The 24,969-nt window shown below is 57.6% G+C and overlaps 2 protein-coding genes and 1 non-coding gene across 3 annotated transcripts; 2 read left to right on the top strand and 1 right to left on the bottom strand.

Annotated features, from left to right (window-relative positions):
• The first annotated feature begins 6,908 nt into the window (after nt 1–6,908).
• ZFP36 (ZFP36 ring finger protein) lies at nt 6,909–8,983 on the top strand. Its single transcript, XM_049787200.1, has 2 exons — nt 6,909–6,979; nt 7,830–8,983. The coding sequence occupies exons 1-2, from the start codon at nt 6,956–6,958 to the stop codon at nt 8,796–8,798; spliced, it is 993 nt and encodes a 330-aa protein (XP_049643157.1). The 5' UTR covers nt 6,909–6,955; the 3' UTR covers nt 8,799–8,983.
• Nucleotides 8,984–12,379: 3,396 nt separating this feature from the next.
• Nucleotides 12,380–12,472, bottom strand: TRNAI-UAU (transfer RNA isoleucine (anticodon UAU)). The gene is given in 2 exon segments: nt 12,380–12,415; nt 12,435–12,472. It is a non-coding gene; the product is annotated as a tRNA-Ile (tRNA).
• Nucleotides 12,473–13,525: 1,053 nt separating this feature from the next.
• PLEKHG2 (pleckstrin homology and RhoGEF domain containing G2) lies at nt 13,526–24,722 on the top strand. The gene is made up of 18 exons (XM_049787493.1): nt 13,526–13,608; nt 14,238–14,367; nt 14,873–15,141; nt 15,225–15,325; nt 15,848–15,914; nt 16,022–16,068; nt 16,181–16,331; nt 16,692–16,829; nt 17,008–17,208; nt 18,299–18,391; nt 18,480–18,566; nt 19,197–19,230; nt 19,315–19,416; nt 19,513–19,560; nt 20,656–20,672; nt 21,304–21,480; nt 22,173–23,061; nt 23,155–24,722. Exons 2-18 carry the CDS (start codon nt 14,259–14,261, stop codon nt 24,720–24,722), a joined length of 4,098 nt encoding a protein of 1,365 aa, XP_049643450.1. The 5' UTR covers nt 13,526–13,608; nt 14,238–14,258.
• The last annotated feature ends 247 nt before the right edge of the window (nt 24,723–24,969 follow it).

Genomic DNA, 24,969 nt, shown 5'->3' on the forward strand with positions numbered 1-24,969 from the left:
TCTTCCTTTAGTATTTCCTGCATCCAGTACCAGGTTTAAAGTGCAAGGTCTTGAATGCAGCCAACACCAAGTCAACAATCCTCTTACTGAAAGGTCTAAACCTGGCTGGAGCAATAGCACAGCTGGTAGGGCGTTTGCCTTGCATCTAACAGACCCACGTTTGATCCCTGGCATCCCATATAGTCCCGAGTCTCCCCAGAAGTGATTTCTGAGCATAGTTAGAAGTAACTCCTCGGGCCCGGAGAGATAGCACAGCGGCGTTTGCCTTGCAAGCAGCCCATCCAGGATCAAAGGTGGTTGGTTCAAATCCCGGTGTCCCATATGGTCCCCCGTGCCTGCCAGGAGCTATTTCTGAGCAAACAGCAAGGAGTAACCCCTGAACACCGCCGGGTGTGGCCCAAAAAACAAAAAAAAAAAAAAAAAAAAAGAAAAGAAAAAGAGAAGTAACTCCTCAACACAGTTGGCTGTGGCTCAAAGAACAAAAAAGGAAAGTTCTGAGCTACAGTATGTCTGCAGGCGGTGGCTGGCTAAAAAATTCCTGGTTGGGAGGGACCAGCAGGCCTCCTGAGCACTGTGCTAGGAGTAGCTGCTTGCAATGTGGGTGGGTGTGGCCCCAGAACAAAAATGGAGAAATAGGCGATTAAGAATCATTACAAAAGCAAGCAAGGTTTTCTTCTGAAGCTTAGGTTAGGGAATTAAGGGTATGTTTTTGTTTGGGGGATATACCTGGCACTCCTGGCATTTGGGATGACAGGGATCAACCTCAATAGGACAAAGGCCCTGCCTGCTGTACTATTACTCTGCCCCCAGGTATGTAATATTATGGTCTAAATGGGTGGACTAAAGAGACAAGATGATTTTAAAATTGCTTACTGGACCAGAGCGATGGTACAGTGATAGGGCGTTTGCCTTGCATGTGGCCAACCCAGGGCGGACAGTGGTTTGACTCCCGGCATCCAGTATGGTTCCCCGAGCCTGCCAGGAGCGATTTCTGAGCTTAGAGCCAGGAGTAACCTCTGAGCGCTAACGGGTATGACCCAAAAACCAAAAATAAATAAATAAATTTTAAAAGAAAAGTGCAGCAGCATATTACTCCTCTAATGGCCCTCTGGCACTTCCAATCACACTTTAACTAACCCACACATACTCTGTCCACTAATCAGTCTTAAAATTCAAGGCCAGGGCCAGAGCAGTAGTACAGCAGTGGGGTGTTTGCCTTGCAGGCAGCCAACCCAGGATAGACGGTGGTTCAATTTCCAGCATCCCATATAGTCCTCCAAGGTTGCCAGTGGCGATTTTTGAGTGCAGAGCCAGGAATAACCCCTAAGCGCTGCCAGCTGTGACCCAACCCCCCCCCCAAAGTCTGGGGTTGGAGGAATAGCATAGCACAGCAAGTAGGGTACACCTTGCATACGGCCATCCTGGGTTTGATACTGGAATTCCATAAGGTACCCTGAGCCTGCCAAGAGTGATTTCTGAGCGCAGAGCCAGGAATAACCTGAGCGCTGCGAGGTGTGGTCCCAAACTAAAAACAAAACAAAAGAAAAAAATCCTAGACTGAGGTGACAGACCCTGAGAAGGGGGTCTTGGATCCTGCTTGAAGGAGAGGGGTTAGGTCTTGGACATCCTGGGCACGAGTAAGTTCCAGAGGTATTTAGGGGACAATATGGAGGCCCAAAGATTAGTCAAGAAGTGGGGGGAAAATAAAGTGGGGCAAGTCAAAGGAGTCTTTTTATTTCCCTTTTTTTTTTTTTTTTTTTTTGGTTTTTGGTTTTTGGGTCACAACTGGCGGCACTCGGGTTACTCCTGGCTCTGCACTCAAAAATCGCTCCTTGGGGGACCATATAGGATGCTGATGGGATGGAACCACTGTCCTCCTGAGTTGGATGCATGTAAAGCAAACGCCCTACCACTGTGTTATCTCTCTGACCCCTTTTTATTTACTTTTTGTCGTTTTGTTTTAGGGCCACACCGGAGGTACTCAGAGTTTACTCCTGTCTCTACATTCAGGGGTCACTTCTGATGGGTTCTGGGAACATATGGGTCACCAAGGACCCAACCAGTGTCAGCTGCGTGCAGGAAAGCACCCTCTCCACTGTACTATCCCTCTGGCCTCTTTCCTATTTTTTTTTGTTTTGTTTTGTTTTGTTTTGTTTTTTGAGCCACACCCAGTGGCGCTCAGGGGTTACTTCAGGCTAGGTAAGGAGACCTTATGGGATGCCAGGGATGGAAACCGGTCTGCAGTGTTATGCTATCTCTCTGGCTTCATCTTTCCTCCTCCTTGTTTGGTTTTGGAGCCACACCTGGGGTGTGCAGGGCTGACTCCTGGCTTTGTACTCAGGGACCCCTATAGGGTGCTGGTGATCAAACAAGTGGGGTGCAAGGCAAGTACTATCTCTCTGGCCCTCAGGGAGCACTTTTCTTTTCTTTCTTTTTTTTTTTTCCTTGCAGACACAAAGGGAAGTTGGCCAGCCTTGAGCACAAGAAGATAGGCCCAGCCCCACAGGCCTCAAAGGGCACACCTGTCCCCTGCAGAGAACAGCATACACCCCCTCCTACAGTCAGGGTGGCCCACAAATAGCTCAGGCATAACCCCACCATGCAAATCTACCAACAACCCTCCAACCACCACTAAGGCTGCTATCTGAAGCACCATCGTGGCCTCAGCCCAGCCCGGGCTGACTCAGCCCTGTGCACCCAGTTATCATCGAGATAAGCTGCTCAGGTGCGAGAGCTAGGGAGCTGCGTGTCTGGGGAGCTGCGTGTCTTGTCTCTGCCACCCCCTCCGGCTCCCTTAACTAACGTCAGGAGCCAAAGTTCACCGACAAAGCAACCCGCCCCCGGAGGCGACACAGCCTCTCAGGGACACCCCACACCAGGCCCCAGCGACCGATGAGGGAGCAGGGACCTCGTGACAGGCTGTCTGCCGGTCTGCAAGTCTGCAAGCGCCGAGCTTACGCACATACACTTTCACTCTCGCACCTAGTGACAAAGTCATGACAACAAAAGGGCCCAGAGGCCGGACCGGAGTGATAGCGCAGCGGTAGGGCGTTTGCCTTGGACGGAGGCTGACCCAGGGCAGACCTGGGTTCCATCCCCGGTGTCCCATATGGTCCCCCAAGCCAGGAGCGATTTCTGAGTGCATAGCCAGGTGAAACCCCTGAGCGTCACCGGGTGAGACCCAAAAACCAAAATAAAAAAGCGGGGGCCAATAGGGCTCCCACATACATTTGCATGCACACTTTTCGTTCACACACCTAGTGATAACTCAGCAGCCTTGCAGCCCACAACCGGTGTGTGAAACACACACACACACACACACACACCCCTAGTGACAGCCAGCCGTGCACTAGCTCACAAACACACCTTCTTGCATTCCCCCCCAAGGGTAACTGACTCCACCCTGTCCCTGCAGGCCGGCCACACTGGCCCTGAGTCACTACTGCAGGTGCCACCGCGGTGTGTGCAGCGACGCCGCCCGCAGGCAGATCGGGGTGCAAATCCCACGTCCGGCCGGCCGAGGGCCACCCCGAAGCCCCGTTCCAGGGAGGCCCACACGCCAAGTCAACGTGTGCAACCTGACACCGGCGAGCGACGCCGCCTAGGCACAGGCACCCAGGAAGCCGGGCACCAGCGGGTGGGTCCCCACACGTGCCGGGGCCCCCCGCTGGCGGCTCCCACACCCCCGCCTTTCCCGTCCCGTCCCGTCCGGGCCCCCGCTTGTTTTTCTGGAAACTGCGCGCGGGTCCCTTCCCCCCCAGGCCCGGCCGGAAGTGCTCGCAGTATTTTTAGCTTCTCGGGTTTCCGCCCCTTTCCCCCCTCCCTCCGCCCGGCCGGCCCCAAGTGCTGTTGCTGCTGGGGGACCCCGGCCGGCCCGGCCAGCATCCTAGAGGGGATTCCCGGGCCACGGATTTTCCCGCCGGCTACGTGGGGAGCAGGGAGGAGTCGCCCTGGACTTCCTCCCAGGCTGGGCTAGGCTGGGCAGCTGGGACTTGGGGGGCTGTGGGGGCCTGCACACCCCTAAATCCTAGCCCGGAGAGAGCCCGGGGTGGAGTAGGGTGGGGCCTCGGAGAAGCTGGCCTTGGGGACAGCAAGCACCGCACCCCAACGCCTGCCCGTGTCTGCCCAGTGCGGATCCAAAGTGGCTTGTGACCCCGGGATTCTTAAGCTCTGGAACGGGGGCCCAGCCAAGCCTGGTGACGGGGTGCAGCGGCTGCCCCGAGGGTGGAGGGTCCTGGCGTGCACTCCCCCATCCCTCCTCCTCCGCCCCCCACTAGTGCCATCCCCACCCACCACACGGGGCACGATGACTCAGCGTGCAGATGGGAGCAGGGGGACGGGGTGGGCCTGACTCAGGGATGGGGAACGTTCCCAGGCCGCAGGGAATCGAAACTCGAACCCCCCCCAAATCCCATTACCACCCTCTTCCTTGGTGGGGGTGTTTTGCAGCCCCCAGCCGACCCGGGGGTGACTCCCACCTCCCACTTTTCCCGCCGTCTCAGCCCTCTCTGCGTGGCAGAAGAACTTGGAGTGCAGCCCGGGCCGGCCGGCCGAAAGGAGGCTGCCTGCCAGGCCCCGCCCCGCTTCCCCCCAAGTCCTCGAGCCTCTGTTTACAGACGACCGGAGGGAGCCCTGGTTACTGGAGAGGAACCCCGGGCGTCCCGGCTTCGCCTCCTCGTCGTCACGGCTTCCAGGAACCGAACCCTCCCCACCTCTGTCCTCCCCGTGCAAGTGAGTCACGGGCGGCTGCGACCGTGCCAGGCCCGCCTGCGGCCGCCGGCTCACGGGACCGCCGGGAAGGCCCCTCGGCCCGGCCCCAGCAAGCTCCGCACCAGGGATTCCCCCTCGCTGTCACTCGGCGGCCTGGCAGGTCTGCCTGGGACATTCTCCCCACGTCGTCGTCGGTGCGAGCCGGCAAGAGCGAACTTTCCACTTTTGCAAACTGCACGCTGCTGTGGTCAGGATTTCTTACCCGTACCCCGGTTCCCCCCAACCCCTCGACTTTGTACTCCTCCGAGCAGCCAGCTCAAGATCCGGAAAATGGACGTTTTCTTTCCAGATCTTGCCCGAGTTTTGTACGGGCCAACAACACCCCCAGGACAAGAAAAGAAAAAAAAAAAAAAAAAAGACTTAGCCCATGTGAGTTAAATGGGCGCAGATTGGATCCCCAGCATCCTATATGGTTCCTCAGAGCCTACCAGGAGTAATTTCTGAGTGAGATCCCCAAGCAAGGCCGGGTGTGGCCCCCTCAAAAGGAAACCCATCCTTTGAGGAACCCCCATTTCTCTCACCTTATTATTGCTTTCTAAGCAATAATGATAAAATAGCACCCAATTTTATGTGTGGGGGCCTCGATTTTTCTTGAGAACGCAAACAGCAGTTTGTCCAGGCCTGAATATATATCAGGCAGCTGTCTTTCTTCTCTAGAAGTCAAGAATCGCTTGCTGACTTCTATTCAAGCCCGCTTTACTTAAATGAAACTCCACAAGCAGCGACCTGAATGGATACTCAGGTCAGTCATTTTTGAAAAAGACTAGGGACTCTGGGGAGCTAGAGTAACCCCAAAATTGAAGTGGAGGCTCTGGCGGCCCAGGAATTGGGAAATGAGCCCCTCTTCCCAGTCTCTCCACCTATGTTGGGACTTCAGTCTCAAGACTGGAGGTAGAAATGAGGAGCCCGCCTTGAAAGAGAGGTTGGGGTTAGAGAAATAGCACGGTGGTACGGCTTTTGCCTTTCACGCAGTCAACCCAGGACTGATGGTGGTTCGAATCCCGGCATCCCATAGGGTCCCCCGTGCCTGCCAGGAGTTATTTCTGAGTGCAGAGGCAGGAGTAACCCCTGAGCACTGCCGGGTGTGACCCAAAAACAAAAAAAAAAAAAAAAAAAAAAAAAAAAAAAAAAAAAAAAAGGGAGAGAGCTCTGAGCCAGTGCATGCTTTGCAAACAGATGCTCTTCCCCCTTCCCCCCTGCATACTCTTCTGAGACCAGCTCCTCCCTCACCCCCCAACTGGGTGTAGTCAGCACAACAGGGTGTGTCTGAAAACAAAAAACCCCAAATACACACCTCCCCCCAAAATACACACCTCCCCCCAAAACCAAAAAAACATAAAACAGGAAGAGCCTGGTTTTGAGATCTGGACTCTTCAGGCCTACTTTAAACCCATCAGACTTGAGTTTGGGCTGTAGTGGGATCCCCCTATCTGCCTCATACACCCCTCAGACCTGTTTGATCTTTCTGTTCTTTCTGTTGCTTTGAGTGTTGGTTTGTTTCTCCTCCTTTATCAAATCTTTTCCTTTCATCCCTTCCTTTCCCACCTCTGAATTCTGCAGTCTGGGGGCAAATCTCCTCTCCTAACTTTACCCAAGCACCCCTCCTGAAGCTAGTCTCCCTGGGTCTCCCCCTGTGTGTGTCTGCCTACCTGCCTGTAAGTCTTTCCCATAAGGTCTCCCCCATTTGTCCCCAGTTCTCCCGGCTCCTCCCTCTCCGTGGGTCACAGCAGTGTGTACGTCCTCTCGGCCTCTGCCCCGGTCAATTCTCCCAAGGGCCCTGCACCCACCTCCGTCCCAGTTCCCTTCTTTTCCTACCCCCTTGAAAGTGGACCGACACCCCCTCTCCCAGAAAGCCCAGACGTGCCCTGCCGGGTCGCGATCACCCGTGAGCCCGAAGGAGCCGAGTTGGGGGGTGTGCAGAGAAGCGGGGAGAAGAGAGGAGGGGAAGGGAAAAGAGGGCCTGGCTTGGCCTGGCCGGGGCCACCCCCGCCAGCTTGGGGCGGGCCGGCAGGCCTGGGGGCGTGTGTCCGGGAAGCGCCCCTCTCCGCCCCACCCCTACCCGCCCCACAAACCGCTCCGCCCACTCCGGCGGTATAAAGTCGGGCCTGGGACGCCGGGGCCGTAGCCTGCCTCCTGCGTTCCCACTTTCGGCGAACCCCAGTGCCGACCGGCCCTCCGAGCCGCCATGGATCTCGCCGCCATCTACGAGGTGAGTCCCCGCCGGCCGGCACCCCGAGGCGAGACCCGCACACCTTTGATTTCCTTCCCAAACTTGGGGTGACGGCTCCGGGCCCCCCCTCCCTGACTTCTGATATCAAGTCGAAGTTCCCCACGAAGTTGGCCCGGGCTGGTGGGAGTGAATAGATTTTTTTTTCACTGCTGCCCGGTTGTCTTGTCCCCCCTTCCCTGGCTGTACAAGCTCCGGAGGTGGACGTTGAGAGCCCCCCGACCTTGGAGTTACAGGCTTCGGGAACTGTTGGCCCGGCCCAGGCGGAAATGGCCCCCGCTTTTTACCTGGCTCTTGACCCCCCTAGTTTGCTGAGGGCGCGGTTTTGCGCGGAGGCGTTGCTGGGGTTCGCGTCTGAGTCTGCGGGTGAGGGGAAACTGGCTCCCAGCTCCCCAACAGAGGAAGTCGGTCCCTGGGACCGACCTCGAGCCAGACGTGCTCGCTCAACTTTGCACGCTCCTACAGTTGTGAAACTGGAAACCCTGATGGGATCAGATCCCATCCGACAGAGAGAGAGGCCGGAGGCGCAAAAACTGTTGGCCCAGTGTGTGTCCTGCCTTTTGGGGGGGCTAGGGGGTGTCCCCCATCGGACTCAGGCTCGGGAGACGTGTCAGTTGGGAATAAATCCAGAAAAAAAAACCATTCCAATCTTGCTCCCGGTGGTTCTGCACCCAAGGATTTTTTTTATTTCCCTCCCCTGCGCTCGGGTGGGGCTCTGTCCGGGAACCCACAAACCGGCCTGGCAGGCTCCGAGGCGAGGTGCCCTGCAGCTGGGGTGGAGCGTCACCCCTGCATTTTCGGTGTCTTAATCCCCATCGCTCTTTCCCCGCAGAGCCTCCTGTCCCTGAGCCCCGCTTTGCCATCCGACCACGGGGACGCGGAGCCCACGACGGCGGCGGCGGCCTTGGCGGCGCCCTGGGCCACCTCGGGGGGTCCCTGGAGCTCGGGCGACTCCTGCTCGTCGTCGTCCTCGTCGTCGTTGGGCGGCGGCCCCCGCCTGCCCGGCCGCTCCACCAGCCTGGTCGAGGGCCGGAGCTGCGCCTGGGTGCCCCCGCCGCCGGGGTTCGCCCCCTTAGCGCCCCGCCCGGGCCCTGAGCTGTCGCCCTCGCCCACCTCGACGACGCCCACCGTCGCCGGCAGCACCGCGTCGTCCCGCTACAAGACCGAGCTGTGCCGGACTTTCTCGGAGAGCGGCCGCTGCCGCTACGGGGCCAAGTGCCAGTTCGCCCACGGCCTGGGGGAGCTGCGCCAGGCCAACCGGCACCCCAAGTACAAGACGGAGCTCTGCCACAAGTTCTACCTCCAGGGCCGCTGCCCCTACGGCTCGCGCTGCCACTTCATCCACAACCTCAGCGAGGACCAGGCGGCCCGCGGCCACCCCCATGTGCTGCGGCAGAGCATCAGCTTCTCCGGCCTGCCCGGCCCGGCCCTGTCCTTCTCGCCGTCCAGCTCGCCGCCTCCACCCCCGGGCGACCTGCCTCTGTCGCCCTCCGCCTTCTCCGCAGCCCCCGGCACCCCCGTGGCCCGCAGGGACCCCGCCGCCGTGTCGGGCTGCTGCCCCTCGTGCCGCAGGGCCACGGCGGCCAGCACCAGCAGCTGCAGCGTGTGGGGCCCCTTGGGGGACCTGCCCCGGAGCCCCTCCGCACACTCCCTGGGCTCCGATCCCGAAGACTATGGCAGCAGCGGCAGCAGCCTGGGGGGCTCCGACTCTCCTGTCTTCGAGACTGGGGTGTTCGGGCCCTCCCAGCCGTCCCCAGCTCGGAGGCTCCCCATCTTCAACCGAATCTCTGTCTCTGAGTGAGAGAGGGAGCAAAGGGGTCCGGCCCCGCTGCTGCAAACCAGTTGAATCTCAAGGGGTGGGGGGCCACCTCTTTTTTGCACTCTGCGGGCTTCCCATCTTGGGGCTCCTAAGCAGTCAGTCTCTTCCCCCTTCTCCGGTTATCAGTGCATTAATCCCCCCTCCACCGCGCTGGGGCAGGCCCCCAGCGCCCCACAGAGCAGTGTTCGCAGAAAGAGGTTTCCTGGGGTCCTTGGAGGGAAAAAAAAATGGAACAGATTCCAGAGCAAGCAGCCGAGAACTTTTCCCCCACAACTCTTGCCCGATGCTGTGAATAATAATAAGCCCCTCACTCCCACCCACCCCCCAAAACCCCTATTCTTCCTCACCCCCCCCTTTGAGGATCCTCCCCAAGGCAGAATCCTGGTGCTCAAAAAATTTGTTTTTCCAAAATCAACTTAGCCAAACCTATTGCCAAGTCCTGTCCTGTCCCCTACCCTTACCCCACGCCACCCAGCCTTATTGGGGGGGGGGGGCGCCTTTATTTATGACGACTTTATTTATTCTAAAAGATTTTATAGTATTTATATATATTGGGTCGTCTGCCTTTCGTCGTGTGTGTATATTATTTCCCCCTCCCCTCCCGTTTTTGTCGTTTGTTTTTGTGATATTGCCAACGATGAGATAATTATTATTAAAAAAGTATGCTATCCTAATATATTAAGTAATATATATATATATTAAGAAATTTATTTTTGTGTGCTTGGAGATTTCTTAAATAAAAAAAGAAACCCTTTGGAAAGAAAACTGGGCCCCAGGTTTTTCTTTGGCAAGGAGGTTGTGTGTGTGTGTGTGTGTGTGTGTGTGTGTGTCTCTGCTTGTGCAAAGTCTGGGCTTAGGCTGGGCCCGCCCTTGGCCTCCGCTGCTCACCTTGGCGCAGTGGCAGCGCTTACCTGGCAGGAAGTGGCGTCACCCCAGCACCTGAGGGGGCGTGGCCAGGTGAGGTCACCAAGCAAGGAACCGGGAGAGCCAGTTCTGGGGTGTAGGGGGGCCCCCCCAGCTTGCCCGTCTCCCCGGGGTTCCGTGACCCAGCGCGCGCGGGCGGACGGACGGGGCCGGGCCTGGCCGGGCCGAGCGGGCGCGGCGGGGAGGACGGAATGTGCCCGGGCGCAGGCCCAGGCCCAGGGCGGCGGGGGCGGGAAAAGGGGGCGCCCCGGAAGTGGGCTCGGAGACTTCCATCCGGGGTCTTTGCTGAGGAGATCGCGTCAGGGTGGGGAGGGGGCGGGCCCCCCTTTACCCGGGAGCCTCACACGCACGGCCTCGGCCCATACAAGGCCAGAGGCGGCGGAACTAACCCGGGGACGGGAGTGGGGCTGCCCGGAAGTCGCCCCGCGCCCCTTCCGCCCAGGCCTCCTCCCTGTCCTCCTCCTCCTCCACCCCCTGGGCTCCCCCAAATCGCTCCCCCTCGCATACCCCGCCTCGGCCTCGGGGCCGCCTCTTCTGGCCTTGCTGCGCCTCCCTCCCTTCCCACCCCTGCTGCCTGGCTTGCTCTTCCCTGTCACCCCTTTTTTGGCCCTTTCCGGGCTGCCCCCCATTTCTTCTCCCCTTCCTCTTTTTTTTTTTCCTCTCCAGCTCCCCTCTCTTTCTCTCTGCTTTTTCTCACTCTTTTCCCAGCTCCCCACTTCTCCCTCCTGGCCACAGCGCTCTCCCCTGGTTTCCCTTTCCTTGTCCCTCCTTCTTGTCCCTACCTCTGGTCCACTTGCCCTTTGCCCACGGACTGGCAGGCCCTCCCCACCCTTCTGCTTTCTCTTTCTACCAGCCCATCGATAGGAAAGGACTCACTCAGATGCCCTCGAGAAGGTTGAGGAAAAAAAAAACCTGAGCCTGCAAGACATTTTGGTGGGAGATAGGAGATATTTGACACGAGATAGACACCTTTAGAGACGCTGCAAGAAATAAGGAACTGGTTCTTGGCTGAAAAGTCTCACTTTGGGGGTGGGGGGCTGAGAGATGGGGTGTTTGCTTTGCATGCAGAAGGACGGTGGTTCGAATCCAGCCATCCCATACGGTCCCTCAAGCCTGCCAGGGGCTATTTCTGAGTGTAGAGCCAGGAGGAACCCCGGAGCGCTGCCGGTTGTGACCCAAAAACAAACAAACAAAAGTCTCACTTCGGGTTGATAGTCTCAGGGTGCATTGCAGACTGGAGACCCCAGGCATGTCGTTCCCCCCATCCCAGCACCATCAGGCACTAGCTCTTGATTTGCAAACAAGAACCACAGGTTGTCGCCCCCAAACAAACAAACAAACAAAAAAGAACTCTAATACTCCTCCCACTTCTGGCCCACACCTACCTAGGTTGCTTTTAGCTCAGGTTTCCACCTGATTCATCTCAGTGGCTCCTCCCCATCACCGGGCCCTGCCCTACTCTCTGGCTCCAACACCTGCCAACCCCGAGGGAACCTGGTATCACGCAGCCTGACTCAGTTTCCATAAAATCCTACTTAGCCGGGTTCCCATCTTTAGTCACTGCTGTAGTCACAAGAAGCTTCTTAGGTCTTTCCCCAATACAGCTGACGTGCTGTGTTTCAGTCACTGGGTCTTTGCTCTGTCTGGGACACACCCCCAGGTGTACCCATGACTCATTGCCCCAAATTGCTCCCCACTCCGGGGTCTGTTCAAATGTCTCTTCAGTGAGATGGTCTCTTGACACTTGTTCATGTAACCCACACCCCACTTCCCACTCCCCCATCTTTTCTACTTTTGCTTCTAGTTTTTCCATGACCTTTATGACCAGCGAACATGTCAGCTGTACTCTTCTTGTTTCTCACAATCTACCTCCCTTTGATTAGAATGTCAAATGCTCAGAAGGCTGCATCTCTACTTTGTTTTCTTTTTATCTTCCTTCCAAGTATCATTTTATTTTTCCATTCGAAGTAGTTTTGAAAAACGGTTCTGTCTGCTTGGTTTGCTTACTGTCTACTTCACCCCTCAACTTTAAACAAAAGCTTGTTCACGTCCTTTTAAAAAATATCGGGGGGGGGGAGGAATTATGTCAGAGGAAAACTATTTAGAAACAATGAGGGAAAGAGTTACTGGGAAAGAGATTCAGAAAAGGTAAGGGAAAGAGAAAGTTAAAAACTTGAAGATAGGAAAGAAAAAAAGTGAGGTCATTGCTGTTAACTTAGTATAGTCATCATGCCTCAGTAGACACAAACATCATTATTTGTGCACCTTGGACTGATGTTGTACACCAATTACATCTCAATAAAACGGGAGGAGGAAGAAGACCAAGGCTGAGAAAAGTGTACAAAGAGAAAGCGTCATCCACATAGTTTTGCCGAGGCCCAAGACCTGACACATGGACAAGTCTTAAACCGAGATTTTTTCGGGCCCAATTATAGCTCGGGCTTCTAAGGGGTGATACTACCCTCTAGTGGTCTGAATAAAAACAGCATCTCCCCCAAATAACTCCCAAATCTCCTTTTCTCCAGACCCACAGGGACTCCGAAGATTGTAATAGCCATTCCACTAAAAGAATGCGGAGATACACAGGCTGACCTAGAAGCTGTTTCCCTTCGGAAAAGCAAAACTCAAACTGCCAAAAGTGCTCCAGGTGAGGATCGAACTCACAACCTCGGCATCGCTCCGCCTGCACTGCCATATAAGTACCGCGCGCTAACCGATTGCGCCACTGGAGCTCCGGCCGCACCCTTGCTCGGCGGGGTTCTTCAGGCGGTGCGAGCCACGTGACTTCCCAGGTCAGCTTCGGAGGCTCCGCCCTCTACTGCATTATGCAAATCCCATCTTCCCGCCGACCAATAGGAGACGGTCTGCGGTCGGCTCCGGGTTTCTCACGCCTCCGAGCCTCTGGCTGTAAAAGGCAAAAAAAAAAAAAAAAGTCTGCGAGGCTTACTGGAATGTGGGGCGTGGGGGAATGGGTGTGCATTTTGCATTTCATGAATATTCATGAAGGAGGCGGGGCTTTTAACCCTTTGTGGCCCGGGCGGCCGGAAGGCGGCCCCTCCCCCCCGCGGGCGGGCACAGGATATGAGCCCGGGAGGCCGGGGAAGGGAAGGGGAGAGGGTGGGGGCGCCCCAGACGACTGCCCCCCTCTGCCCCACAGCTGGGATCGGACCCAGATGTGGTGGCGCCTCCACCACCGGAGTCCCGGGTCCCCCGGAGCCGGAGGGGGTCCACCAGGGTCTTAAGACTCCGGCGCCCCAGGACTCCGAAGTCGGGGTTCGAGGACCCCAAGGAGCCAGCCGGGTGACAGCGCCCTCTCCCGGACGATCGGGTTCGGAAGTCCCGGGCCACATCCCGTCGCGGAGCTCTCCCAAGTGCTCGCAAGAACAACTCCGGCTCCCGGGCTGGAGGAGAAGAGAGAGAAGTTGCACCCAGGCTCCTCGAGATTCGAACCCAGGACTCCCAGGACTGGCGATTCGAACCCAGGACCCCCAGGACTGCCCTTCCTGAGCTCTGCATTCCCGGGGACCCCGCGGGCACCGCTCCCAGGGGATGCCAACTCTACTCGGGACACCCAGGTCATGCCCAGCTCCAAGACTTGCAGCGGCCGGAGCCCCCCAGGCCTGTAGCTAGGAGACTTTGGGAACTCGGGTTCCTCCCCTCACCCCGAACCCGCACCCCAAGACTTCAGGCCCGACGCCCAGCATCCCCCCACTTGGAGGACCGAGCCTGCACCCTCCTTCCAGGGACGGAGCCCGACGATCACGCCCCCCCTCTGGCTGGCCCCGGCCGGGGATCCCCACCCCGCGCCTCCTGGGGGGTCCGACCCGAGTTGGGGGGCCCCGGCTCGGGGCTGGCGACTCCCTGGGAGGTGAGAAGGGAAGCGAGGGGCCCCCGAGGGCTGGGGGAGGGGGCGGCGCCGCGGATCGCGAACAATGAGGGGGCGTGCCGGCAGGGGGGCTCGCCCAGGCGCCGGCGGGACTCGGGGGGCCGGAGCACTGGATCTCGATCGCCTCTGAGCCGGAGTTCCGAGGGGGTCCGGCACCCCGAGGTGCACGCATGCAGCCTTGGGCTGGGGGGTGCGGGCAGGGCGCCATCGTCCCGGGCATCCGGTCCCCGGCCTCCTCCGCCCTCCCCTGGGACCCCGCGGCCTCCCGCCCACGACTTTTCCCAGCCGGGCCGAGGCCTGGCCTGCACTGCTGGACGTTCCCAGGCTTCTGCACCCCCATCCCAGCCGACTCCCACTTTTGTACACTCCTCGCTCTTTGTCTACACCTTCCCAGCCTCGCCTCTCTCGGGCTCCCTATGTCCTGCACCCCTCTTTCTCTCCCTTCTTTTCCATCACCCCTAGGAGCTAGTTCCAGGGACCCTGCCCTAGTAGCCCTGGGGGTTAGGTGAGACCCTACTTGGAATTCTCAGCGCCTCCCAGCTGTAAGTTTGGGTGGCAGAAGGCCTTGGGGTGTGGGGGTCCCCGGATTCTAGCTCTGCCTCTCTCTGCAGACCGCTGCTCGCCACCCAGCCATGCCCGAAGGAGCCCGTGGCCTGAGCCTCTACAAATTCAGCCCCAGTCTAGGGCGTGGCCGCAGAGGGCCCATGTGTGACTGCCCCGCCGTGGGTGCCACTCGGACAGGTGAGTCCATTTGGGAGGGGATGCCAACAGGCCCAGGACTAATTCGGGGTGGAGGGGGTTGGAAGCCCTATCTGGCAGACCCAGGGCAGCTTCCTGGAGAAGGCGTCGTCCTCTAACCCTAGAAGGGACAGGGTGGCCAAGAATGGTCTATGCAGTGGGAGCAGGATATGCCAAGGCCCAGAAGTAAGAAGAGGAAACGACTGTTTTATTTAAGGAAATGGCAGAAGGCCTGGAGGAGGGTGACATGTACAGTGTACAGTGGGAGAGGTGACCGGAAAGGCCTCAATGGTCACCTTAGCGACCCGAGGAGCCTGGACTATATCCTAGGACATGAAGGAAGGGTCGGTGACACTCCCTTCAGGCAGTGACAGGCAGACGGGCACATTAATGAAGGTCTTCCAGGCTGACTGCAGGAGGTGGCGTAAATGTCTGAAGCGCAGAGAGCCCTTGGGAAGACTGGCCACAGGAACCTGTGGGGCTGACCCCCCCTTCCTGCCCACAGCAGAACCTCCCATTGCAGCCATGACCTCCCCACGAGGTTCTGGGAGTTCCACCTCCTTGAGCACTGTGGGCTCAGAGGGGGACCCGGCCCCTGCACCCAGCCCCGCTTGCTCAGCATCCAGACCAGAGCCCCTACCCGGACCCCCCATCCGTCTGCATCTCTCCCCCATGGGGACCCAGAGCCCCGCGAAACTCTCAAGGCTGGAACGCGTGGCCCGAGAGATTGTGGAGACAGAGCGGGCCTATGTCCGGGACCTGCGCAGCATTGTGGAGGTAAAGCAGGATGCCCGACCCCCAGGTATAGGGGACCCAGTCAAGGTCTCCATCTCCCTGACCCCCATCACCTACCTCTTCAGGACTACCTGGGGCCTCTGCTGGACGGTGGGGTCCTGGGGCTGAGTGCGGAGCAGGTGGGCACGCTCTTTGCCAACATCGAAGACATCTACCAGTTCAGCAGGTCAGGGACACTGCTGGTGGGGTGGACGGGAGGTAACTAACCCTGTCCTGACCCAAGCTTTGGGTCCCCCAAATGTTCTGTGCTTGGGACAATGCGCATCATGAAGGTTGCACACCCCATTGTAGAATGAGGTGACAGAGAACCGAGATGAGGTCCCAGTAACTGGACAGGTTCCGGGGACAGGGCTGGGATGGTGAGTCCAGGAGGCTCCTGAGGATAGGCTTTGTGGGGTTCTCCAGGAGAAGGACCAGGCAGGACATCCCCAGTCTGGGATGGAGGTAATGGGGGAGGCCTGACCGTGTGGGGAGGACTGGAGTGCCAGTGGGATCCTGATGTAATCCCTACTTTGAGGGACAGGACACTGCCCTTCCTTGGGGACCCAATCCTAGGCTCAGAAGGTTGGGAAGTGGCCTGTGCACTCTCCAGGATAGCTTCTTGGGCAGCATCTAGCTCCTAGCACTGTTGGGGGAGTGAGGATGCTGCGGGGGTGGGCACCCCCTCACCTCCCACTCTCCCCCACAGCGAGCTGCTGGAGGACCTGGAGGGCAGCAGCGGTGCAGGGGGCATTGCTGAGTGCTTCGTGCAGCGGGTGAGTGAGCCGACCTGGGGGTGGGGGAAGTTCCCCAGGTGGAATTGGGGGAGCCCTGCACGGCAGGCTCCATGCACACTGTCCCCTAACTCCTGTTTTCTTTGCAGAGTGAAGAGTTTGACATCTACACGTTATACTGCATGAACTACCCGAGGTGAGGGTTGAGGCGCCGAACCAGACCTGGCTATGACACTCACTGACTTCTCTGACCACCCTTGGCCTTTCTGGGTCCACCACCACCCCCCTGACCTGTGCTGTGCCCACAGCTCCCTGGCCCTGCTCCGAGAACTCTCGCTGTCACCAGCTGCAGCCCTGTGGCTGCAGGATCGCCAGGCCCAGCTGCAGCATTCACTGCCCTTGCAGAGCTTCCTGCTGAAGCCAGTGCAGCGCATCCTGAAGTACCACTTGCTGTTGCAGGTCTGCTGCTACAGGGTGGCGAGGACCTGGGAGGACCTGGGAGGGGCGGGGCCTGCCCAGGACATGTGGTCACGTGGTGTTAGTGGAGGACCCTGTCAAAGTGGTGGTGTTAGTGGGCGTGGTCCTAGGGTCGGGGCCTGGACTGCACCCTGCTTCCAGGTCCTAGTCTTGCACCTGCAAATGGGCTCCACTGGGCTGGGCATGGGAATCCCTAGACCCAGGACCAAGGCCCCAATTGACTCCACCCTGCCTGCATCTCTGGGACTTACATGCTTTTCCCCTTTATGTTTCTCTCTACCTCCTGGCCACCTTCTCCTGGCTTCTTCCTCTTCTGGGAACACCCTGGATACCTTCTGGCAGGAGTTAGGCAAACACTGGGCCGAGGGTCCCAGCACCGGTGGCCGCGAGGTGGTGGAGGAAGCCATCGTGTCCATGACAGCCGTGGCCTGGTACATCAATGACATGAAACGCAAACAGGAGCATGCAGCACGCCTCCAGGTGACCTGGAGTGGGCCTGGGTTGCAGGATGGGGCTGAGGCTGGAAGGACCAACAAGAGGGAAAGGGGGAATCACTGCTTGGGAGGCAGCCTGGAAGGGGGGGCTCGGCGGCCCGCTCCATTGTTGACAGCACCCTCACCCCACCCCACCCTGCCTTCCCTGGCCCATTGCCCTGCAGGATGTGCAGCGGCGGCTCTGCGGCTGGACTGGCCCGGAGCTGAGTGCTTTCGGGGAGCTGGTGCTGGAGGGAGCCTTCCGAGGGGGTGGAGGAGCCGGCCCACGGCTGCGAGGTGGCGAGCGGCTGCTCTTTCTCTTCTCTCGGATGCTGCTAGTGGCCAAGCGCCGCGGGCCCGAGTACACCTACAAGGGCCACATCTTTGTGAGTTGGGGGATGGTGGTGGGGGTCTTGCAAGGAAGTTAGAAGGACCCCACTTAGAAGGGCCCCAATGGACCCTGGTTGCTTGCCTTTGTGCTGCCATCCCCTTGATGGATCTTCCAAGCTCAGCTAGGAATGACTCCTGAGTGTAGAACATGGAGTAAGCCCCAAGTACAGCCAAGTTTGACCCCCAAAAATTAATTAATAAAACATAAGGGGCCAAAGAAATAGCACAGTGGTAGGGTGTTTGCCTTGCACGTGGCCAATCTGGGACAGACCCAGGTTTGATCCCTGACATTCCAAACGATCTCTGAAGTCTGCTTGGAGCAATTTCTGAGCTCACAGCCAGGAGTAACCCCTAAGCACCACTCACTGTGACCCAAAAATAAACATAAAAGAATACTTTTTGTGGGAGGGGGTTAGTCTCTTGGTACCCAGATTTTCCAGGGATCAAACCTGGAACTCCCACATGCAAAACATCCAGCCCTATTTTTAGTTCATTTGTTTATTTGTTTTTGTTTTTGGGCGGCACTCAAGTTACTCCTGGTTCTGCATTCAGAAATCCTGGCTAGCTGACGATGCCTTGGATTGAACCCTGGTGGGCCATGTGCAAGGCAACCGCCCTGTCCTACCCGCTATCATTCTGGCCCTGCATCCAGCCCTTGGAGTCATCTTTCAGCCCCAGGCCATGTTTTCTTTTTGTTTGTTTGTTTTGGGGCCACACCCGCTGGCACTCTTCTGATCTTTGCTCAGAAATTGCTCCTGGTAGTTTCTGGGGAATATATGGAATGCTGAATCTCAAACCTGCAAGGCAAATGCCCTCCCTATCCACTGTGCTATCACTCCAGCTCCAAGGCTCCTCTCTTGAGAGTGCCCCTAGGGACTCAGGGAAGCTGAGGTCATCGGGGTAAGGGGTGTAGGCCCATTTAGTAAACCAGCACTCCCTTTGATGTCAGTGAGCACAAGGAGGGGCAGTGGTCCTGAACGGAGCTCTGCCCAGGGAGAGGTGGGTGGGGAGGCCCCAGATACACACCAGAGCCACTTCCCAGAGTTTGAGCCTTCTCTCCCCACTACCCCTATGCTCCTCATCCAGTGTTGCAACCTGAGTGTGAGCGAGAGTTCACGTGACCCTCTGAGCTTCCGAGTGTCAGATATAACCATTCCCAAGCACAGGCACCTTCTGCAGGTGAGCAGGTGGAGAGTGGGGGGACTGGGTCTCCCCAGCACCCAGCTCTCACATCTCACCGGTACTCCGGACTCTGTCCTACTCCCAGGCCAAGAACCAAGAGGAGAAGAAGCTTTGGATTCACTGTCTACAGCGCCTCTTCTCTGAGAATCACCCCGCTTCCATTCCTGCCAAGGTACAGTTCCTGCCACAGGAAGGGAATGGGGGTGCAGAAGTCCCCACTCCCTCCCCATAGTCTTGGAAGATCTGGAGAGTAGAACTTTCAGAAGAAGATAAATTGTATTGTGAAGGGGCTAGAGCGATAGCACAGTGGGGAGGGCATTTGCCTTGCACACAACTGACCTGGATTTGATCCCCGGCACCTCATATGGTACCCCACCCCCCATGCACAGCCAGGAATGAGTCCTAAGCATGGAGGCAGGAAGAAGCCCTGAGTGGCTGGGTGTGGCCCCAAAACTAAATAAAGAAATTGCAGGGACCGAAACAATAGTACAGGGAATAGGGCGTTTGCCTTGCACATGGCCAACCCAGATGGACCCAGGTTTGATCCCTGGCATCCCATATGGTTCCCTGAGTGTGCCAAGAGCAATTTCTGAGCACAGAGCCAGTAGTAACCCCTGAGTGCCGCCAGGTGTGGCCCCAAGCCCAATAAATAAATAAATAAATTGTAACAAAATGCAACCTTAGGCTCCCTGGATTTGAGCCTCACTTTTCTCATCACACTTACGGCCCCTCTCCTTGGGACTTTGGAGCCAACTGGACTTGAGGTGCTCAGACACCTTCCTCTCATCCTTGTATCTTTCAGGCGAAACAAGTTCTCCTTGAAAATAGCTTGCACTGTGAGTGGGGTCATGGGTCGGGGGGGTTGGGGGCCTAGTATCTGCAGGAGATATCTCCAGGTGATCTCAAATCTCTCCATATAGGTGCCCCTAAAAGCAAATCTCTCCCAGAGCCTCTGACACCCCCACTTGGGTCTCCCCGACCTCGAGATGCTCGAAGTTTCACCCCTGGACGAAGGAACACAGGTATATGATCTGGGTCCCCAAATCCCAGCATCCCCTCTTACCCCAAAAGTCTGAAACCAGCCTTTGTAATGGGGTTCTTATCTGCCTGTCTCCTAGCCCCATCACCAGGACCCTCCTCCATCCGCCGTAGCCGTAGACAGTCTGGTGAGCACCATCCCATAAGGGTGGACTTGGGGAGGCTTTGGGGGAAGTGTTTTAGTGAGCTGGGGTACACATGGGGAACCCCAAGCCTAATCCCCAGCACTGCTTGGTCTCCCAAGCATGGTGCTGGGTATTATCCCTGAAAAAACTGCAGGGTCTGAGAGATCATCCAAGTGTTTAGGCATTTGCCTTGCACAGAGCTGACTAGGGATCAATCCCCAGCACCCCATATGGTACCTCTGACATCACCTTTAGTTCCCCTAAGTGCTGCTGAATCTCCCTACCAAAAGTAACCAGTAAACAGAAAATTAGAAAAAAGAATCAATGGGGCCGGAGAGATAGCATGGAGGTAAGGTGTTTGCCTTTCATGCAGGAGGTCATTGGTTCGAATCCCAGCGTCCCATATGGTCCCCTGTGCCTGCCAGGAGCAATTTCTGAGCCTGGAGCCAGGAATAACCCCTGAGCACTGCCAGGTGTGACCCAAAAACCACAAAAAAAAAAAAAAGAAAGAAAAGAAAAAAGAATCAAGCGAAGAGGCCAGAGAGATAGCACAGCGATAGAGCATTTGTCTTGCAAGCAGCTGATCCAGGACAGCTGGTGGTTCGAATCCTGGCATCCCATATGGTCCCCTGAGCCTGCCAGGAATGATTTCTGAGTGCAGAGCCAAGAGTAACCCCTGAGTGCCACCGGGCCAAAACCCAAAAAAGAATCAGGCTGGAAGCTAAGGGAACCCCTAATATCATTGTGTCCTCCCCTCCCCCTGCCAGCCAGTAAAAGACCTTTATATCATTTCTGCCAGATAGTTAGTGACCACTTATCCCACCCTGATCTATGTTCATCTATCTTTCTTGGGGTGTCCAGTGGGCAAGGGGAGCAGCAGCAACTACTCAGCAACAGAGATAACACTTTGGGGTTCCAGGACTAGGCCTGAGCTCATGCTCTGTGTGCTGGGGGGAAGGCTCAAGCTTGATCCTCATCAACACCACACGGGCCCAAGCACCTAGACATGTGAAGCTCAAAACCTTCTTCCCTCAAAATCAATAGTAACACTTGTTCCTACCTCTTGTCTTTCTCTCTCCTTTGCCTGTCCATTCCCAGGGAAGCAGAAACTTAAGGTAAGAAAGAATAAGATGTGGCCAGGGGCTGGAGCCATGGTATAGTGGGGAGGCACTTGCCTTGCACACAGCCAACATGGGTTGATCCCCAGCCTGCCAAAAGCCAGGAGTATTACCTGGTGGGCATGCCTCCAATGAAAACCATAGAACGTGGCCATAGGGTAGCACAGTTCTGCCTTGCACACTGCCTACTGGGTTCAATGCCCAGCATATCGGGCATCCCATAAAATGTCCCCACCCCCGGGGCTGGAGAGATAGCATGGAGGTAAAGCGTTTGCCTTTCATGCAGAAGGTCATTGGTTCAAATCCCGGCATCCCATATGGCCCCCGAGCCTGCCAGGAGCAATTTCTGAGTGTGGAGCCAGGAGTAACCCCTGAGTGCTGCCAGGTGGGACCCAAAACACAAAAACAAAAACAAACAAAAAAAAAATGTTCTTCCCAAACACTGCCAGGAGTAATTTCTGAGCACAAAGTTAGGAATAAGCCCTGAGCTGGGTTTATGTGAGGGAGGGAGGAAGGGGCTGGGGCCCAAGGAAGGGGAAGGCAGGGGCTTCGGACCAGATTCCCTGGTCTAGGAGGAAAGGAGGAATTCAGGACTCGATTTACGCCACTACACTCTTCTCTTTGCAAGCATTCGGGCAGTCATGGGGAGCTCTACCCACCACTAGAGCCTCAGCCACCACCTTCAGCTTCTGGTCCCTCCGAAGAACTGGAGGACACGGGGCCCCCCTCACTTGACCCCTCTGGGACCTCCATCACTGAGGAAATCCTGGAACTGCTGAACCAGCGAGGCCTCCGGGATCCTGGGGTGAGCTGCATGTGGTTCCCTTACCCTTTGTCTTTTCTTCCTTTTTTTATTTTGGGGGGGGGGGGGCACACCCAGTGACGCTCAGGGGTTACTCCTAGCTATGCGCTCAGAAATTGCTCCTGGCTTGGGGGACTATATGTGATGCCGGGGATAGAACCCGGGTCCATCCTGGGTCAGCTGCATGCAAAGTAAACGCCCTACCGCTGTGCTATCGCTCCAGCCCCAGCTTTTTCTTTTTTATTGGGAAGGGGGTTGACAGGACTCAGGGCTTTCTTCTGGCTCTGTGCTCAGGGTCACTCCTGGCAATACTTGGAGAACCTTACGTGGTGTCAGGATTGAAACAGGACTAGTGGGCCCGGAGAGATAGCACAGTGGTGTTTGCCTTGCAAGCAGCCGATCCAGAACCTAAGGTGGTTGGTTCGAATCCCGGTGTCCCATATGGTCCCCCGGGCCTGGCAGGAGCTATTTCTGAGCAGACAGCCAAGAGTAACCCCTGAGCACCACCGGGTGTGACCCAAAAACCAAAAAAAAAAAAAAAAGAAAAGAAAAGAAAAGAAAAAGAAACAGGACTAGTCGGTGCCTTCCCCACTGACTGTCTCTGGCCTGCCCTATTCTCAGGGCTCTCAGTTAGGGCAGCACAGGCCAAACAGGAGGGGTGCCCACTCTCCTGACACCTTTATGCTTCTTCCCAGAGTCCCCAGCCATCATCTCCCTGCAGCCTTCCCAAGTTCCTTGGAGACTCCCCAGCACCCAGCACGGACAGCGAGCTCCCATTCCAAGGCCTGCCAGGCCGGGACTCTTCAGAAGAAGACGAGGATGAGGATGAGCTGGATGATCGGGAATCTTCCCCACTCCATGTCCTTGAGGGCTTGGACAGTCCAGGTGCTACGGAAGTGCCAGATGTGCCCAGCCTCCCCGACATTCCTGATCTGCCTGAGATTCCCCAAATGCCCTGCCTGCCCAGTCTCCCAAGCATCTCCAGCGTTTTGGAAATGCCCCGCCTGGCAGCAGCCAATATTCCCGAACTTTCCAACGTGCCTTCAGTGCCCCGAGATTCCTGGTTTCAGGGCCCACTGAGGGAGCCCGAGGAGGTGCTGGCCTGCAGGGCAGACCCTTTCCCTGGAAGTGGCTCTGGGAAACTGGGAGAGCCCTGCCCAGGAGATGGATTGAGGCCAGGAGAGGAAGGTGGAGAAGGGGTGTCCTTCCCCGCATTCCAGCTCCAGGATGGTACCCGCGACCAGAGATTCCCGCAGGAGCTGGAGTTCCGCTCCTGCTCGGAAATCCGGAGCGCCTGGCAGGCATTGGAGCAGGGGCAGCTGGCCAGACCCGGCTTCCCAGAGCCACTGCTGATCCTGGAAGATTCAGATCTGGGGGGGACCGGTGAGAGTGGAAAGACTGGAGCTCCTAATGCCGAGCGGACGGCGTCCCGTGTCCGGGAACTGGCCCGGCTCTACAGTGAGCGGATCCAGCAGATGCAGCGGGCTGAGACCCGGGCTTCAGCCAACGCGCCCCGCCGCCGGCCTCGTGCCCTAGCACAGCCCCAATTGGTGCCCTGTCCCCAGCCAGAGCAGATTGAGCCAGGTAAGGTCCAGGTGTGTGGTCAGGAGGAGAGGGGCCCCCACCCCATGGGGACATCAGTCCTGAGCCGCCCCTCACCGCTCTCTCTGCATACAGGCCCCTTGCCCGCCTTTGGACATGTACTGGTGTGCGAACTGGCCTTCCCGCTGGCCTGTGCGCAGGCATCTGTGCGCCTGGGCCCTGCTGCCTGCCTTCAAGCTGCTGTACCTTTATCGAAGCTGGGAGGCTCCCAGGAAGACAGATGGCCAAAAGTTCCCCTTCGGCCTGAGCAAGACCATGGAGGCCCCCAGACTCCAGCTGCTATCACAGTGCCTGAGCAGAGACCCCTCAGCGATGCTGAGATTCCTGCCACCCCACCCTGGCCTGCGAGGGAGGGACCCCCAGGCGTCCAGGGACCAACTGTTCCAACTTGCCCTGAGCAAGGCCACACGGACCTCCAAGTGCCCGCAGCTGCTTCCTCGCCTCAGCACAGAGACCAAGGGAAGGCACAGGTGCCAGGCGCCACCCTCACTCCCCTACCAGACTGCCCCATGGACTTCCAGGCCTCGTCAGGCCCCGTTGTGTCCATGCCAGAAGGTGCATCCGATGACCTGGCTTTATCCACCTCACCTGGAACCCATCATGAAGGGCACCTGGACAGCCAGAGCCCAGCCCACACCTCACTCATCACACAGCCTGAAGGATGCAGGGACTGCGAGCTCCCGGCCATTATGTATGGCCCCCTGGACAATCCTTTACTTGGGCCCGGAAGTAGCTGCGACGAGCATATCTCAGCCTGTAGCCCGATGGTGGAGTGCAACTTCCAGGATACCCTGGTTTCAGCTGTTTCTCCATCCAGCGAAGGAGCTGCCCTAGACTGTCCACTACCAGGCAGTGCCTCAGCCCCATTGCCCCAGGACCCCCCGGACCTTCTGTTTCCTGCTAGCACACCTTTGCCTTCACCAGCAGGCCTCATGGATTTCAGGGTTCCAACACCCCCATCTCTGCCTGAGGAGAGACGATTCCCAGAGAGCCAGGATCCAGCTGCAAATCCGCTGGCTCTGGAGCAAAGCCCCACAGACATCCAGGGCCCCAAACTGGCCCCTTTGTTGGAGCAGGGGGACTTGGTGACTAATCATGGGCCTGTGGCCACTCTGCCTCAGCCAGAGCGTGGAGTTACCCGGGACACTCAGGCCCTGGTCCCTATCCCAGTGGCTCCAACCGCTGTGTTGTCCAGACCTGGCAACCATTTTTTTTCTCCTGTTACGGGGTCAGAATCTTCAGATTTGACCCCCCCTCAAAGCCCCCCACTCCCCACCCGCCAGCTCCTGGGTCCCAATGCAGCTGCGCTCTCCAGATACCTGGCAGCTTCCTACATCAGCCAGAGCCTGGCCCGTCGGCAAGGACCTGGCAGAGATGCCCTGCCACCTGCCCGGGGTCCCTGGTCCTCCTCTGCTCCCACCTCCCGAGCCCCCTCGCCACCCCCGCAACCTCAGCCCCCGCCACCCCCTGCCCGCCGCCTCAGCTATGCCACCACCGTCAGCATCCATGTGGGGGGCGGGGGCCGGTTGCGGCCCTCCAAGGCTCAGGTCCGGTTGAACCACCCCACCCTCCTGGCCCCTACCCAGGAATCTGTGGGCCTGCGCCGAACCCATGCACCTCCCGACACCCCCTTTCACACTTGAGCCAGGATGCCAGCCTTTTGGAAAGCAAAGACTTTGTTCAAGCTAGATGCCAAGGCCCTCAGCGCGTCACCCCAAAACTGAGCCTTTTGACCTGAAAGCAGCAGCAGCTGTGTAGCGCCTGGGCTCAGATGGGGTGAGGGGCGCCTCTCGCCTACCTTGATAGCTAGCAGGATGGGAAAGGAGGTGTCATTAATACTTTATTGATGAATCTCAAGGACTTTGGTCTCTTGTCCCATGCTGGAACTAG

Source organism: Suncus etruscus, chromosome 14 (genome assembly GCF_024139225.1).
Source record: "Suncus etruscus isolate mSunEtr1 chromosome 14, mSunEtr1.pri.cur, whole genome shotgun sequence".
Classification (NCBI taxonomy): Eukaryota; Metazoa; Chordata; class Mammalia; order Eulipotyphla; family Soricidae; genus Suncus; species Suncus etruscus.

Coding starts and splice junctions, on each gene's coding strand:
- ZFP36 (XM_049787200.1), top strand. CDS start 6,956: ATGGATCTCGCCGCCATCTACGAG. Junction 6,980..7,829: donor ATCTCGCCGCCATCTACGAG/GTGAGTCCCCGC, acceptor CTTTCCCCGCAG/AGCCTCCTGTCCCTGAGCCC.
- PLEKHG2 (XM_049787493.1), top strand. CDS start 14,259: ATGCCCGAAGGAGCCCGTGGCCTGAGCCTCTACAAATTCAGCCCCAGT. Junction 15,915..16,021: donor CTGAGTGCTTCGTGCAGCGG/GTGAGTGAGCCG, acceptor TTTTCTTTGCAG/AGTGAAGAGTTTGACATCTA. Junction 19,231..19,314: donor CCTTGAAAATAGCTTGCACT/GTGAGTGGGGTC, acceptor CTCTCCATATAG/GTGCCCCTAAAAGCAAATCT.